The 16,562-nt window shown below is 37.5% G+C and overlaps 1 protein-coding gene across 16 annotated transcripts in view; it reads right to left on the bottom strand.

The window, feature by feature from the left end:
• LOC121425834 (muscle M-line assembly protein unc-89-like) overlaps positions 1-16,562 on the bottom strand; it is a 177,513-nt gene that overhangs the window by 96,484 nt on the left and 64,467 nt on the right. For all 16 annotated transcript variants that reach the window (XM_041622018.1, XM_041622024.1, XM_041621983.1 and 13 more), the window contains 21 exons: positions 16,152-16,325; positions 15,284-15,463; positions 14,729-14,845; positions 13,650-13,838; positions 12,952-13,128; positions 12,355-12,504; positions 11,958-12,068; positions 11,324-11,515; positions 10,474-10,776; positions 9,886-9,996; positions 9,118-9,309; positions 8,702-8,824; positions 7,987-8,178; positions 7,306-7,489; positions 6,352-6,824; positions 4,560-4,722; positions 3,958-4,179; positions 3,545-3,728; positions 2,894-3,063; positions 1,224-1,330; positions 284-473 (listed from right to left, as the gene is read on the bottom strand). In XM_041622018.1, the coding sequence (XP_041477952.1) occupies positions 284-473; positions 1,224-1,330; positions 2,894-3,063; positions 3,545-3,728; positions 3,958-4,179; positions 4,560-4,722; positions 6,352-6,824; positions 7,306-7,489; positions 7,987-8,178; positions 8,702-8,824; positions 9,118-9,309; positions 9,886-9,996; positions 10,474-10,776; positions 11,324-11,515; positions 11,958-12,068; positions 12,355-12,504; positions 12,952-13,128; positions 13,650-13,838; positions 14,729-14,845; positions 15,284-15,463; positions 16,152-16,325 (3,904 nt within the window). The remainder of the gene's footprint in view (positions 1-283; positions 474-1,223; positions 1,331-2,893; positions 3,064-3,544; positions 3,729-3,957; positions 4,180-4,559; positions 4,723-6,351; positions 6,825-7,305; positions 7,490-7,986; positions 8,179-8,701; positions 8,825-9,117; positions 9,310-9,885; positions 9,997-10,473; positions 10,777-11,323; positions 11,516-11,957; positions 12,069-12,354; positions 12,505-12,951; positions 13,129-13,649; positions 13,839-14,728; positions 14,846-15,283; positions 15,464-16,151; positions 16,326-16,562) is intronic.

The raw sequence follows: 16,562 nt of genomic DNA on the forward strand, positions 1-16,562 counted from the left end.
TTATGCAAACAATGGATTACAGATATTCACAATATTATCATCGCGCCACATAATGGATTAAAAATGAAGATATCGCATTCAATATGACAATGCTCAGCGCATCAATCTGCAAACAAAATGCAAAATAAATTGTTTCAAAATGTAATGAATGTACTTGTTATGAAAGAATATGAAAATCAAAGGATATACCCCTTGAACAAGAATGAAAGAAAAGGCAATTACATTAGAAAGAACATAGAAAAGGTAAAGATGAGTAATCTAGAATCGTGCATCACTGACTCACCCATGACGGAGAGCATACTGGTGGTTTCAGCCTTCCCAGCCTCATTGGTTGCACGACAGGTGTACCTGGCAGCATCCTCGGGGAAGACCTCATCGATCTCAAGTCTACAGGTACCGGTCTCTGTGTTGCGCTTTAGATTGTAGTCAGGGTTGTCAGCATTGACTGGTTTGTTGTTCTTAAGCCATTCCACCTGTGTAGTGATAAAAAGAGCAAGTTTGTTTGGTGTTTTATCTGACACTCAAATATGTCCGTTGTTTGCGAGGTACCTTGTCTGTCCTTAACACAGGTGATTAAAAATACATACAGATATCTGACTTTGGTCATTTATTAAATGTTAAACGAATGCCCGGTAGTGAGTGCATTTCACATGAATATATGTGGGTGAAAGTGTGTATATATAGTGTTGAGTCGATGTGGGGTGTTGGCTACAAATGCCTGTGTTGGATGGGAATAAATGTTAATACCATCAGTCCAAAACAGAAAGGTCCTCATAAAAAAAAAACAGATAAACATACCTGGTATCAAAATCTAAGAGATTCTAATATAAAAACCCATATTAAACTGTCCACAGTGCATGGAAAATCCTAGTATTACAGAAGACTCCTGACATAAGAAATTATTATGATTTGCCTAGCATTTCTCTTCTCAGAATTGAAACATTTAATGTGCATTTATTAGCCAAGGTATGGCAATTAGTCTCACCCAGTCTAAACACTATGAAAGATGTTGCAGAGTTCCATTCAGATATGGTTTGTGATATCTGGGAAGTCTTCAAAGAAGCATCTTGTCAATCATTTTCACTTGACAAATATGTTCTGTGCCAATCAGATGCAAGGATTTCCATGGCTTATAACAGATAACCAGTGGAATTTTTGTTTCATGAAATGCTCCCCCACATCAAAATCCTATAATGAAAGTACCATCGTCAGTCCAAACTCACCACAGGAACAGGATCCCCTTTCAGCACACATTCAAATGCAAACGGAGCTCCCTTCTTAGCTTGAGCATTCACCAATGGAGTGATGAACACTGGCGGTTCCTCAGCTTCTGTAAGTGGATGTTAAGAACAAGAAGCAGATGAAGATGATGAAGATTCTCACTGAAATCACTCCAATTTTATTGCAGATCAATACATATCCAATATTGTTCACATTGGGGCAAGTCCCATAATTTGTCCATTCAGGAAAATTTTTCATTTTTTTGGCAAATGAAGAGCAGTCACAGTACAAAAGAGAGAAAAAATGTTTTACAAATCCAAGCAGTGACCTTGTGGTGTCAATATGGATTGAAACCAATATTTTTTTTTTAAATAATGGTGAAATTTTTTTTTTTTACAAAGTACACATCGATACTGAAAGAACCCCTATTGCAGTTTACAAAGAAATAACCTGATACTACAAACACCTAAAATCTAAATATCAGAATGTTTACACAATCCTGTGACAATGCATCAACTTACTAGCTATTCCTACCATGATGCTATTCCTACCATGATGCTCAACATCTTCTGCACTAATATTAAATTCCTTATTCTACACTTGCAAAAAAGATAATCTGAGGAGTAAATGCAGAGATGCCAACTTTTGGAAATCAGAATTAGGGAGGATTTGCAACCGCCACCAAATTATGTGCGCATAGCGCACATTTCGAGCGCGGAGCGCTCGACTCTTGCGGCCGGGGTCCAGCCTTAGGGCCCTGGAAGCTCTGGGTTTCTAGATGCTCTCTGGTGCAATCTGACCCTTATTTTGGGGCATTTCACATGTTTTGAAATAAACATTGTTCCCACTTTTTTAACATTAAAAATATCAAATATGCATTTTCACATTGTAAATAAAAAATGAGGGGACAAAAGAAGTACCTGTTCAACAACAATAATAAGGATGAATTATTGGCTATAGGCAGGTTATGTTCCACTATAAATCCAGTAAAGAAAAGCTCAGCGCTGGTCCCTTGCTTGGTGAAATAAAGACAACAGGGTACTAGTGGAGCTCGAAGATCTTGTCATCGCAATGTCCGTAGGCCTATGCCGTTTGCTCCCGAACGAAAGTGCTTCCGAATTATCATCACGACCTCCCTGCTAAACTAAACTAAATGTCCACGCTGCAAATTGCGCAAAATGCATGGTAAATTCCTCTTTCTGACTTCCGAACACACAGGTACTGGAGACTGTATTCAGTATTACACTTCTGAGACCATTTCTCGGTCTTCTTTTGATGATTTTCCGCTATTTCGTGTCAATATCAACCCATCAATACGCCGAAATCACACACCGATATTCCACCGCACGACTCGACAAATCCAGTGGCGGCGAGCGCACAAGCCTCGCGAAGCTAGCCGGGCCTACCGGCCTGGTGCACAGTGGATTCCCGTTGGGCATATCACATGCACCAGCTTTTCGCTGCTCCTTATTTGTCTACTTTTCACACAGAATTTAGTAGCAGCAAAGGTAATGGAGTTACTACATGCTAAAGTTAGCAGATGATACATGTCCTTCCAATCCAATTTGATCAATGCAAAAAAATCGTAATTTCGGGAGGATAAGAATGGTAATCGTAAGGGCGGGAGTTGGGATGAATTTTCGGGTTGGCATCTCTGTAAATGTGAACCTACCATTGACCTTGACCTGGATGATGCATTCCGCCCTACCAGCAGGGTTAGTAGCAGTACAGATGAAGATACCTTCATCCTCTAGATCAGCCTCTGGGATGATCAGGGTGTGTGTCTTACCATCTTCCTTCAAGATGTAAGGTTCTCCTTTCACCTTGATGCCATCCTTAGACCTAATGATAATATTAATAATGAGAATGGTAAGTCATTCTGATGCATACTTTCCGATATATTAATACTCGAGGTGTCGATATACATGAAATAACAGAACAGAAAACGTATCACTGCACAAAATCTCCAAAGCAGGAAGATAGCAGAGAAACATAAGCATTACAGCTGGCAATTACAAGTTTATTATTTCAACCCTATTTCAACTATTAAAGGCAGGAGAAGGGGAGTCAACTTGCTATTGACAAAAATCCAATGGATCAATTCCAGTAGCTTATAGCAGAAGCTTATAACCTGACACTGATAGCAAGTTCTATAGCAATAGGTACATGTTCCTAAACCCTAATGGAATAGAGCATTCTCACTCTATGAACACACATTTAGAATATCTTCCTTCTAGATCCAATAACCAAGAAGTCAGAAATTTAGGACACAAGTTCTCTGTTTTTTGCTCTGTCTTCCCATGTTCATATCAATGTTACTTACCAAACCACATTAGGATCTGGATAGGCATCCACCATGACCTCGAGACAGAGTGGTTTGCCCTCTTCTACATTCTTATCCCCTGGGATCTGAATGAACTTTGGCATGAGGGCATTGTGGGTCAACTGGATGTGTCCAGTGGATACCTTTGGTACTTGCTTGGGCAATACAAACTCCTCCTGTACAGCTGTGGAAAAAAGGGAGGGGAAAACCTAATATGATAAACACGTCACATGCCAAATGCTAGTTCTATAATGATGTAACATTTGAAAATATGTCATCATCTTTCTTCAAATGTGGAGACAAAATTAAAACTTTTATGACCTGCAAATACACAAACACTTGCGTGTATTAAATAATCGTGTGACTATTTCAATTTGGGGTTACCAAGTAATTTACAAGTACTGGTGACTTACCTTGGACATTCAGCTTAGCTTTGCATGCTGCTTCACCGATTACATTGAAAGCCTTCATGGTGTACACTCCAGCAGCTTCTGGCTGGGTGTTGTAAAAGCTCAGGGCGCAGAGTCCTTCATCACCGCACTCCACTCGAAGGTTATTGGACGTACGGACGGGAACATCGTCCTTGTACCATTGAACCTCGGGTGCAGGGTCTCCCTTCACGACACAGTCCAATTCTAGAAAGCAAACAATCACACCGTGATGATACGATAATCTTTGTATCATCTAATGGGAACAATTATGCATTCATGGGGTTCTCATATTAAGAAATATATTATTTTGGGTTGAAAATCATTGAAAGTAATATTAAGCACTCAAATCCACTCTGCAAAATGCTGAAGGTACTAGCTGTCATTACTATGGCTTTTGCCTGACTTCCATCTCGGATGAAAAGCATTTCAAAGAAATCTGATAGCTATTTAAGCAGCCCCTCAAAGCCCACTACAGATATTTCCAATGCTTTCCATATAAAAATCAAGAAAAAGCAAATTGTAATTTTATCTCCATCTGCTTTGAAGAATCTCTGTGACTTTTATCAAGCAGGAGAATAACTTACGTGTTGCCCTGCCTTGCTTGACAAGGTTGTCCCTAATCTTCCTGGTGAAGTAAGGGGCATAACCAACAGGCTTAGGGGGTTCTGGTTCAGGTGCTGGGAAAGTTGGGAAGGCTTCTAATGGCTCCTTCCTAGTTTGAGTGATTGGTGATTCTGGTTGGACAAGCTGAATGAAAGAATATCGATACCAATATTATGTTTCAAAAGAAATATAAAGAACTGTACAAATGTACAGACAAGCACATATTTATAGACAACATCCTAAAAATAGGATTATAATTCTGTTCTGTTTATGGTAACTCCCGTAGGGACTCGACAGGACAGCTTTTGCTGGTAAACGCCAAGCTGTATTCATAATTTACAACTCCAATTAGTAACTAAAATCATATGAAGGTGGTATCAATATGTACAGTACGATTCTCCTAAACTGAATGAAAGGATATCACATGACCCAATTATACATATGACAAGTGGAATGCCTCTGGCCGTCTCACCTGCATCACGCAGTTCAATATAGCAGCAGTGCTGACTTTGAATACTACTCTAACTTGCACAAGATGTTCAGTGATACATGGTTACTCTTATGTCCACTTTTTATGAACTAGACCAATAAACTTACAGAGATATATGATGGTTATTCAACAGATACACCCAATTCGGCCAAAGTTCTTTGACCTTGGTCATGTGACCTGAAACGCGCACAGGATGTTCAGTGATACTTGATTACTCTAATGTCCAAGTTTAACGAACTAGACCAATAAACTTTCAAAGTTATGATGGTAATTCAACAGATACCCCGATTCGGCCAAAGTTCATTGACCCTAAATGACCTTTGACCTTGATCATGTGACCTGAAACTCAAACAGGATGTTCAGTGATACTTGATTACTCTTATGTACAAGTTTCATGAATCAGATCCATAAACTTTCAAAGTTATGATGGTAATTCAACAGATACACCCAATTCGGCCAAAGTTCATTGACCTTTGACCTTGGTCATGTGACCTGAAACGCGCACAGGATGTTCAGTGATACTTGATTACTCTAATGTCCAAGTTTAACGAACTAGACCAATAAACTTTCAAAGTTATGATGGTAATTCAACAGATACCCCCCGATTCGGCCAAAGTTCATTGACCCTAAATGACCTTTTACCTTAATCATGAGACCTGAAACTTGCACAAAATTTTCAGTGATGCTTGATTACTATTATGTCTAAGTTTCATGAATCAGATCCATAAACTTTCAAAGTTATGATGGGAATTCAACAGATATCCCCAATTCGGCCAAAGTTCATTGACCCTAAATGACCTTTGACCTTGGTCATGTGACGTGAAACTCAGGCAGGATGTTCAGTGATACTTGATTAACCTTATGTCCAAGTTTCATGAACTAGGTCCATATATTTTCTAAGTTATGATGACATTTCAAAAACTTAACCTCAGGTTAAGATTTCGATGTTGAATCCTCCAACATGGTCTAAGTTCATTGACCCTAAATGACCTTTGACCTTGGTCATGTGACATGAAACTCTAATAGGATGTTCAGTAATACTTGATTAACCTTATGGCCAAGTTTTATTAACTAGGTCCATATACTTTCTAAGTTATGACGTCATTTCAAAAACTTAACCTCAGGTTAAGATTTGATGTTGACGCCGCCGCCGCCGTCGCTGTCGGAAAAGCGGCGCCTATAGTCTCACTTTGCTTCGCAGGTGAGACAAAAACTGCACTAAGTTACTAATCAACCACAGGTTAAATTGATTTTAAAAAATAAGAAATTATTGAGAAATTTACCTGAACGGTTTTGGTACTTGTCTCTGGGAGTCTATCCAGAGGTATTTCTGCATCGCTTGTCTGTTCGTCTGGAAGGATGATCTCTGCTACCTGACGCACAGGACGTGGTGCCTTCCACTGCTTCATCTGAGCTGGCTTCTGGTACTGTGGGACCACACTCTCCTGCACTGCTTTAGGAGGTGGAGGGGGCTGCCAGGGCTTTGTCTCCACTGGCTTTTGGGACACCGGTAGCACAGACTCGTCGACCAATCCTGGAGGAGCTGGTACAGGTTTCTGGGATTTGACCAGAGGTACCGTTTGGACAGTACGTTGGACTTGAGGTACCACTGTCTCATCTGCTTTGGCTTGAACTGGAGTTTGTTTGGGCAGGTTGTTGGCAAGGGCAAACAGTTCATCGTTGGTAACCTGGATGGCATCAAGGAGCTCACGGTTGGTATTGATGGTTGAGGTGACGCGAGGTGGTACCTTGTGACCTAAGAAAGTGGTTTACAAAACACTCATCAATTATCAATTTCATATTATAACATAAACATGGATGAGTCTAATGTACCTGGAAAATAATATGGACATTCCGGTTATGCAGTATTGTTGAAAAGGAACAATATACTTTAACATACACTATGAACAATACTAAATGTGTGTTATAAAAATATATTTCTTTACATCCCTAAAAGACTAATTAAAAAAAAATTAAAAATAACTGAGATGCAAAGTTCAAAGACTTAAGCCATGGTTCAGGTTCTAGGTAGGGAATGTTAACTTGACACAAGATTACCAGAAAGACAGATGCAGTCATGATTTCGCACTTTAAGGAAATGAGCAAGAGCCCCTAATGTGAGAGCTTCATGCCAAATGCATCAGACTTGTCAAGTCTGCATCACAAGCATGAATACTGCACCTGCCCTCCTCCTCTAAAATATGAATATGCCCTAACATTAACCTGTATGCACTTACTGTATAGATCAATGGCCATTTCATTCAGTTTGAAGAGCCTGGCTTTCTGTCTTGCATCTCCTTTCTCAATGAAATCTTCGACCTCTCCTAGTACTTCTGCAGCCTGTTCCTGCGCGGTGAAGAGTGGTTTCTTCTGGCCCACAGCTACCAGGAGATCCTCAGCCTTCACTTGCCACTCAACAACCTGCAAAACAAGATTACATAACATATGTATATATACAGGGGTTGGTTAACTTGATGGCTTCGAAGGCCATGTATGCTAGTGAGAAACAATCATGAGACCTACTGTTTTTGAGTTGTTTTTTATAAAAGTTGAAAATTCATCCTCAAAGTTTAATATATCACCTATATCATACATCCAATGTTATTTTACAACCTGTATTGAATTGTACAAGCTATCACATAGAAGTCATATGTTTCCATTAAAATAAAGACTGTATATTGAATATTCTTTATGTGTAAAAATCACTTTCCTCCTTAGAATAATCATGATGATAAAAAGATCAATTATTCATGTTCTACTATACAGAAAACAATCAATTAAAATCACATATACATGTATGATTTTCATTATAATATATTCATTCAAGCTTATTAATTCAAAGTCAGTTGTTCATGCAAATGACTTTCTCGTTTGGTGTTTCAGGATTGATGTTGGATGAAGTAATCATTACAACTTACAGTTTTGTAGAGTTCATGGAACTTTGGAGCAGTCTTGAGCTTCTTACGCTGGTCTTGGAGAGACACGTTGAGCTTACTCCAGAAGCGATTGATGTCATCAACATCTCTCTTGATGGCTGAGGCATTAGGAGGGTTCTTGGCAAGAGCACCAGTTGCTACAGTTACAAAGTCCCTGTGTTCTACCTCAAGGGGCTGTAATAGTGTAAATTACATTTGATATTTGAATTCAATTAACCATGTTACTACTGTGATGCTAAGGTAAAAATCATTTCAAATCACAAATAATACAAATCTTCAATGCTACTCCTTCAAGAAATATGATGTACAAACAAATTAATGGGCTTCTCTCTTGAACTTTGCAATAAGGTTCCTCACTTTGTTAGCTATTTTATGAAAATGGATCCTATACAAATGGGCAAATTTTACAAATTTTCTACAAAAATCCCAGGGTAGCATTCAGTGACTAGAAGATACATGAAATATTTGTCTAAGATCTATTATCAAAGATTTGTTGCTACATACACCTGTCTATGTGCAGTAATGGTCAATTAAATTGCATAGTCTCTCTACAACATGAAAGTAACATTGAGACAGTAAGCATTAAAAATGGTCAACAAATATATGTTTTAGAAATGTTTTGGCATTCTATTATCAACCAAGATGTTGAGATCAAATTCAAAATATCATTCAGTGTATGAGGATAATTCACACAAACCTTTATATCTTGCTCGAATGTGGCAAACTTCTTTTGGATTTCAGGTAGGTCCTCTGCCTTCTCTCCAAAATCAGTCTTGAGCTCTTCAACATGCTTGGTAGCTTTCTGGATACGAACAGCCAACTGTCAAGAGAAACAATGAGTGACAGCTTTAGCCTCAATTCTTTGACAAAAATAACCCATCACCTGTAACTACATAGGCCTATATATCATACTGCTAATTTACTCATATTTCCATATTGGAAATAATCAAATGCTTATTATGTGAAATATTGTTGTTGTTTTTTTCAAATCTAAAAATTCCATAATCATCAGAAAACAAAACACAAATTAGCAGAAATATTCATAATTCAACTTGAAACAAGGTATGGAAAGTTTATCATGAATTCAAATTAAGAAAGGGGATAGGGACATACTGTCTTGAATCTTTTATGGATGTTGAAGATGACCTCCACTTTGTGTCTGTAGTCATTAATCTGTCTATTCAGCTTAGACCAGTAGCGTTCAGCCTCAGCCAGGTCTTTCTCAATCACACCAGCAGAGGGCGGCCTCCTGTCAAGGGCAATGTGGGCGGAGCTCACATATTTCTTGTACTCATCTTCCAAGACCTGCATTCAGATATGTTCAAAGAGGAAATCATGTCAATTAAAATCTTTATTTTATTTTTACTATGATTGCCAAATTATTTGATGACTATAACTAATGTCTGATTGAAGACTTGTTTATAAATTAGTCTCTGTCTTTATTCAGTTTGCACAAACTGACAGTAACTACAAGAAGAGAGAATAAAGCTAAATATATTAACTTCATAAAATATCTAAATCAAAGAACACCTCTAAACCCTCAATTAATAACATCATTCCTCCAACCACAAATTGAACTATATGTCACTATCAAATACCCATTGTGGTTTCAAACTTTGGGGACTCTGCCTAATGATCAAATTGGCCAAATACCAGTTTCATCTTCTGCACTAGTTTCATGTTACTGATCTCCCATTTGATCTAATCAGAAAGACTAAATGAGCAAGATACAAATAGGTAAATTATGGCAGGATATTAGAAATAAGATCTAACTAAACAAAATGTTTTAATACTATATCATCTGGAATGGGAATAAACTAGCAACAGACAGAGAAAATTGAGACCATGTGGAAATCCGTTCAAAATGACAATATTATTCACCTTGATATGAGCTTCCCAGTCTTCATGTTTTTCAATGATAAGAGATGATGAGTGAGGTGTACTCTCAAGGTCCTTCAGATCATCCTCGGCTTGTTCCATGTTCATTATCAACTACATAGAAAACAAAAACATACAACAATCCTGCTTAATGAAACTTATCAATGGAAAATAGTTTCAGCCTTGGGGTTTAGGCTACTGAAGTTGTATCATCTGGCTGGAAAGAAGAAAATGAAATCCTCCCATTAGTTATTTATAACTATTTTCATAACACAGGAGCACTTTTTACATTGTTAGAAGTGTTAGAAGTAGAAGCGCAGTGCAGAAATTGTTTGTTTCAAGGCTAGGTTCGTTTATGAAATCTCACACACAAATATAATTTCCAAAGTGTTCATCTTAAGAATATGAAATAATGGATGGAAAAATGGAAAAACATTCCATTTTATTGAATCTAATATGCAAATCAATGATATACTGTACTGAAATCACTAAGTACATGGCTATTTACCAATTTAATCATTTTAACTGTGAAAATTCTTAAAACTTTATTCTTTGTTGGTGTAACTAATAATCTATCATTCTAAGACTCACAGTCTTATACTGCATCCTGATGTTTGCAACCAACTGCATCTTGTCCCGGTAGTCCTGGACAGACTTGTTGAATCCCACCCAGAAGTTCTTAACCTCATTCAGCTCTCTTTCAATCAGGGTGGAAGCAGGCGGTTTCTGGTCCAGTACTATGTTGGCCCTGCTCACATAGTTGGTGTATTCCTTCTCCAGGCCCTTGATGTGGACCTGCCAGTCCTGGAACTTCTCTATGGTCAGTGTCTCAGAGACCTGGGGCTGCTGTAGGTCCTGGAGCTGTCGATCGGCAAGTTTTAGATTGCTTACCAGCTAGATAACAAAACATGAAGAAAAATGAAAAGAATTTTACCTAAGAATGTCATAATCATACCACACATCATACTCATATGGGAGAAGCTTGGCAATTAAAGAGGTTGAAAAAAAAACAATGTACTACATCCATCTCATAAGACCGCTAACGGTATACTACAACCATTTAGTCACAAGCATGGCATAGTACATGTAACTGGCAAATGGAAATGGGAAAGTTATTTCTTTAAGCAAACATATTTGATTCATCTAGGTATTTCAGTTTCAGACAAGTTGACTGAGAGGCAAAGTGTCTGACTGTCACTATGGTAACTATCTGCTAAAAAAGCTGACAGGTCCTTTCACGAAATACTCCCCCCAAATATCTATGACTCCAACAAATATCAAAACCAAAAACAAAACCTACAAACTTCCCAGCAGTGAATTAACAAAGTGGCATCAATAGTCATTCCCAAAGCCAAAGTTAAGATATAACAATAATCTCTAGCGCTTTTTACACAAGATACAGAAAAGACATGACATAGACACTGTATCTGGGTAAACTTACAGTTGTGTACTGTTTGCGTAGATTGACAACTAACTCCATCTTCTTCCTGTAATCATCCACATTCTTCATGAAGCTAGTCCAGTAGGTCTGGACTTCCTGGATGTCTTTCTGAATACCAGGTTTGTCTGCTGGTTTGCCCTTCAGAGCAATGTGAGCAGTGCTCAGGTAATGCTGGTATTGATCCTCCAATACCTATTGGTAAGTAAAAGTATGACATGTAAATCACATCATCAATGAGGTACATGTAGAGGTAAGGGAAGATAAGCAAAATACGGCAACAAAAAGAAAACTAAAATGAATGCATGTTGAAGTTGGTATCTAGCTTGTTACCCAGTTTTACACATTCTAGAATAAAAGAACACATCAGAGACATAAGTTTAAAAGATATTGACTAGATTTTTGCCTTCCCCTAATAAAATTAAAGTAGATGGATCTACAACTGTTGAACCGTATACAATCAAATTAACTCCACTACCCTTAGATTGACCTTTACGGCATTGTCATTTTTAGGTCTCATAACCACAGATTGTCATTACTCAGATATGCATGAATGGGCTTTGTTTCATACATTTTTTTGTAATTCAAGAGAATGAAAGTGCGAATCATGAAAAGAAAATATTTACTGTATATTTACCTTGATTTGGGCTTCCCAATCTGTGAATTTCTCAATGGTGAGAGAGACCGATTCTTTGCTCTTCCTCATACCATCGAGTTCATCCTCAGCACGTTGGAGATGTATGATGAACTGTTTGAAGCAAATAAAAAAAGAAATGATATGCATAGCAACTTAGGAGTTTTGGAAAACTTTCTTTTAACAAACATAGGCTCTTCAAGCATTAACCATCAACATCATGAACTGAGTGGTGATGATGTAATATTCAGGTACTGTACATGCATCCGGAGCATTGTAGCCCAGCGGAATGCATTCACTCAATCAAGTATGCTGTGCTCATAGATTCAAGCACGCACACATATATTTATTTCCTGAATGAACATGGTCCATGACAACACACATTATAGTAAGTATTTACCTCTGATTTGAGAAGTTTGAGGCTGGTGTCTTCGCTGGCCTTGGTGAGACGTTGCCTGTAACGGCTCCATTCATTCAACCAGTGCTCCTTCCGCTCCTCCATGGCTTGGAGGGTCACCTCAACGTCTCTCCTGGCTGGAGAGACAGGATCCTAAAGATGAGAAACCATCAGGAAAGTAAACGGTAAGGAGTATGTAAAGTAAAATCATGCTGAAGAAGAGAATCAGACAAAAGAGCTTTAGCCCAACCTACTCAGATCTGCACATGACCCTTTGGGAGCAATATATTTTTTACACTGCTGTCTGCAAAAGCTTCAAATGTAAAAATGCCTCTCGCAATCATTTTTTTTTTCTTAATCATCTTGAATGGACCCTTTGTACATAAACAGGTTTTTTCTGCGACTAGAAGTATTTCGAAAATGGTAAAAATTATCAAAAAGGTTTATACTAAAACAACAACTTTGCAATCAAAATGTAACGTCCCTTGCCAACTTCCAAAGGGAATTAGAAAAAAATATGAATTAGAATATGGATTTAATCGACTATAGTCTTATTAAAATTAAAATAACGAGCACATGATTCTGATAATGAGTACTGACCGACTGCCTAATCTTTGCAATGACTTCATCTCCCTTCTTGGCAGCAGTGGTGTAGAGTTCTGTGATGTAGCGTTTCTCTTCCTCATGCTGCTGTAGTCTGATCTGAGCTTCTGAAGTATGTGAGGGTGCTGGTTGAACTTGGTACGAGGCAATCGCTTCATCCATGGTCTTGTTGACCTGAAAAAAAGCAAGTCAAAAATCACAAAAATTTAATGAAAATAATCCCCAGTAATGATTGGGCCATGGGAATTGAATCTCTATAATTATCATGTAATATCTCATTTGCTGTTTTTTGGCAATGAATATATTCAGAAGTTCTCTTTCATATATTAAAATTCTAAATCAATATGATTCATTAAAGTGTTTGTAAATCTGAAATACAGTCATTTGAAAGCTGTTGATAACTTTTTGTGCCTCATCAAATTTTTGAGGCAACATTACAATCAAAATCACCTCAAGAGGCTGTAAGTAAATTGTGAAATGCTATAGCTATTGGCAATTTTATTACCCTATTGACTTGAAGTATGAGTCTATGCTCTATAAAGTCACGACTGCCTGGTAGACACACTCTCCAACTGTGCAAGATAATTCTAGTACTGCATGAGAATTTTTATCAAACTGCCATTACTTTATATGCTAGGAGTTATTGCCCCTGCATTAGAAAATATTTGAAAATAAATTACATCGCAATTTCATACCTTATTGACTTTCTTGTAGAAGTCAATGCTCAATGTCAGGACTATCTGGTATTCTCCAACCCTGTTCATGAAGCGATGATGAGCTGATGTTAGCCTCTCAACGACCTGTTCCTTCTCTCCTCCTGTATCACCCTTGGCTCCAAGCATCTCAGCAGTCTTCAGTCTCATCTGGATCTCAGTTGTTACTTTCTGTCAAATACAAAGATTACAAACATTCAATTAAGACTTTATTATATGCTCATATGAACAAGTGTTTAATAAATCTGTATCATAATTATCATATTTAGGATTGATATTCATAAAACAGTTCTAATATAACTGCCAATCACATGTAGCTTCGTGAAGCATCAATTTTCATCTTGAAAACTTACTATGAATCATTATAAGTTCAGATTTTAGATTCATAAGTTTTCATGACTAGTTTTCAACTCATTTCACTGTGATAATTAGCATCATTAAGATTTTATGAATATACAGTGTAGGCCCCAGGTAAAAACATGAATAAACATAGTCAGGATGATAAAGTGGAGATACCTTATTTCATCAAAGTATCTTAGACTGCACATAGTGCAATTTGGTAAGCAATCATTGGATATGCTTTAAGACCACACAGTATTCTAAAGGGTAAGAGTATGGCTCTTCTAATAATGTATAATTTTGATTGATTTTTTAAGCATGAGATAATAATAATAATAATAATATAGGGTATTTATATTGCGCACATATCCACCTTGTTAGGTGCTCAAGGCGCTCCTGTATTACCCGGCTAAGCTTGGCGTTCATAGCGCACACAGCTTTTTAAGGAATTACTTCCTACCGGTACCCATTTACCTCACCTGGGTTGAGTGCAGCACACTGTGGACCACTTTCTTGCTGAAGGAAATTACACCATGGCTGGGATTTGAACCCACGACCCTCTGTTTCAAAGTCCGAAGACTAATCCACTGGGCCACAACGCTCCATGGTAGATGGTATTTTGGAAGTGCTTTTTGGCAGTAAATATTACTTACATTGACAGCAAGTAGGAGCATGCCATTTGTGTATACCTAGACTAATACTGATGCTCATATAGTACTCACCGTGACAGTCTCCTGGAAAGAGTCTATCTTCTTCTGCTTGACATCAGCCAAGGATTGGGCATCAGCAGTCAGTCGTGGGAACACATTACCCTCCATGTTAATCACAAACTCAATTGTCTGTAAAATAATACACCAAAGGTGGTATTTCACAAAACATTACGAGTGACTAAAAATTTTACTTAAATTCCCAGTAGAGAGCATACAACGCAACACTACATTGGTCGTATATATTTGGTCATATTTATCATTGAGAATACAAGTTCATGTTGGTGCCTGAACATATATTTAAGTCAAACTGAAATCAGATATATAACATGACCAAAGGGGAATAGGATGAGACGTACATCTGCATTTATTTCAAAATTATGAAAACAACAATATACGTGTATGTGAAAATCATTTAGAGAAATCACCAAATAAGCAAAAAAAATATCAATATTAACAGTTCACAAGTAGATAAATAAGGTATAATACAAGTACAGAAACTCTAAAACTGTTAGTAGTGGAATCACAATGTCAGTGTGGAATTGGCTTATTTCAAATTATTCCACTTACCTTTCTAGCATCCCTGACAAAGTGCTCCCATTGAGATTTGAACGTCTCCTCTGCAGAGTACTTCTGATGGAGAGAATCGTAAAGGTCATCCAGATAGATCTTCCTCTCTCCAAAGGACTTGATGGTCAACTCCACATAGTGGACAGATGTCTTGGTAACCAGCTCTGTATCATTGACAAGCTGAAAGGCGGAAAATAGGGGGAGGTGAAAGATTGTGAAATACTTCAGTGTGCAAATTGAGTACTTTCTATTGATTACTGAATCCCTGTATAAATGGAGCAACTTTTAATGGTGTAACACATTAAAATACTCATTTTCACTGACAGATAAGGGCCAACGTTGGACTTTTTTTATTACTAACCAAAACTTACAATGGGAATAATATGAAGAAGAATCATTTCCATTTTTTTGTTTTTGTTCTTTCAGGCCATGATAATTTGAGATCATTACAACTTTTCACATGAAATTGAAAAAAAAAACGACAAATCATTTAGGAAGGTCTCCATCTATAGGGGGTCAGGTGGACATTCTTTATGGACTTGCTGTCATGCATCCTTCTTTTCTTTAGACTTAATATTCTCATCACTTTCTAGGAAGACAAATCTGACACTATTCAGTCAGTTTAAGATTGATACCCATTTTACTCCCAATACTGTAAGGCACAATCTAAATCATGTGCTGTGTCTTTTTGCAGAAATCCCATTGAAAAGGCACTATGCGTCTTTCCATGGTAGCTTTCCCTTTTTCCCATTATTTTTGTCTTTGATGAAATGCAAGAATTGGTGATTAAAAGCTGATTGTAGATTCCCTGCAGCAGGATGCAGCTCTGACTGTTGACAAGTTGCCTAAATGGGCTTTAGTAGCTTACTTTATGGAGTTCATTCTTGAAGGTATGACCAGTGTTGTCTAATTGAATGTTGATCTCCACCATCTGATTCCATTTCTCATGGATGTGTTGCATTGTGGTCTTCTTCATCCGCTTCACATCCCTCATTTCCTCAGACTTTAACATCGTCTCCATATTCTCCATCGCATTGCCAAGCTAGTGAGCAATACAGATAAAACAGGTTATCAATAACATAACATAATTCTGATTTATTATTTTTTATATATGATCCTTTACATGTCAGGATTTGGGGGAAATGATATTACATTACAATCCAGTATGTATTTTTTAATGTACATGTCAATTAAAAGTATTTTATTTTTCCTTAAATGTACATTTCCAAGCTGCAAAAAAGTCAAAAGAAATAAAATTAAGTAAACATAATATAAAATA

The sequence above is a fragment of the Lytechinus variegatus genome, chromosome 1 (assembly GCF_018143015.1).
Source record: "Lytechinus variegatus isolate NC3 chromosome 1, Lvar_3.0, whole genome shotgun sequence".
NCBI classification, from domain to species: domain Eukaryota; kingdom Metazoa; phylum Echinodermata; class Echinoidea; order Temnopleuroida; family Toxopneustidae; genus Lytechinus; species Lytechinus variegatus.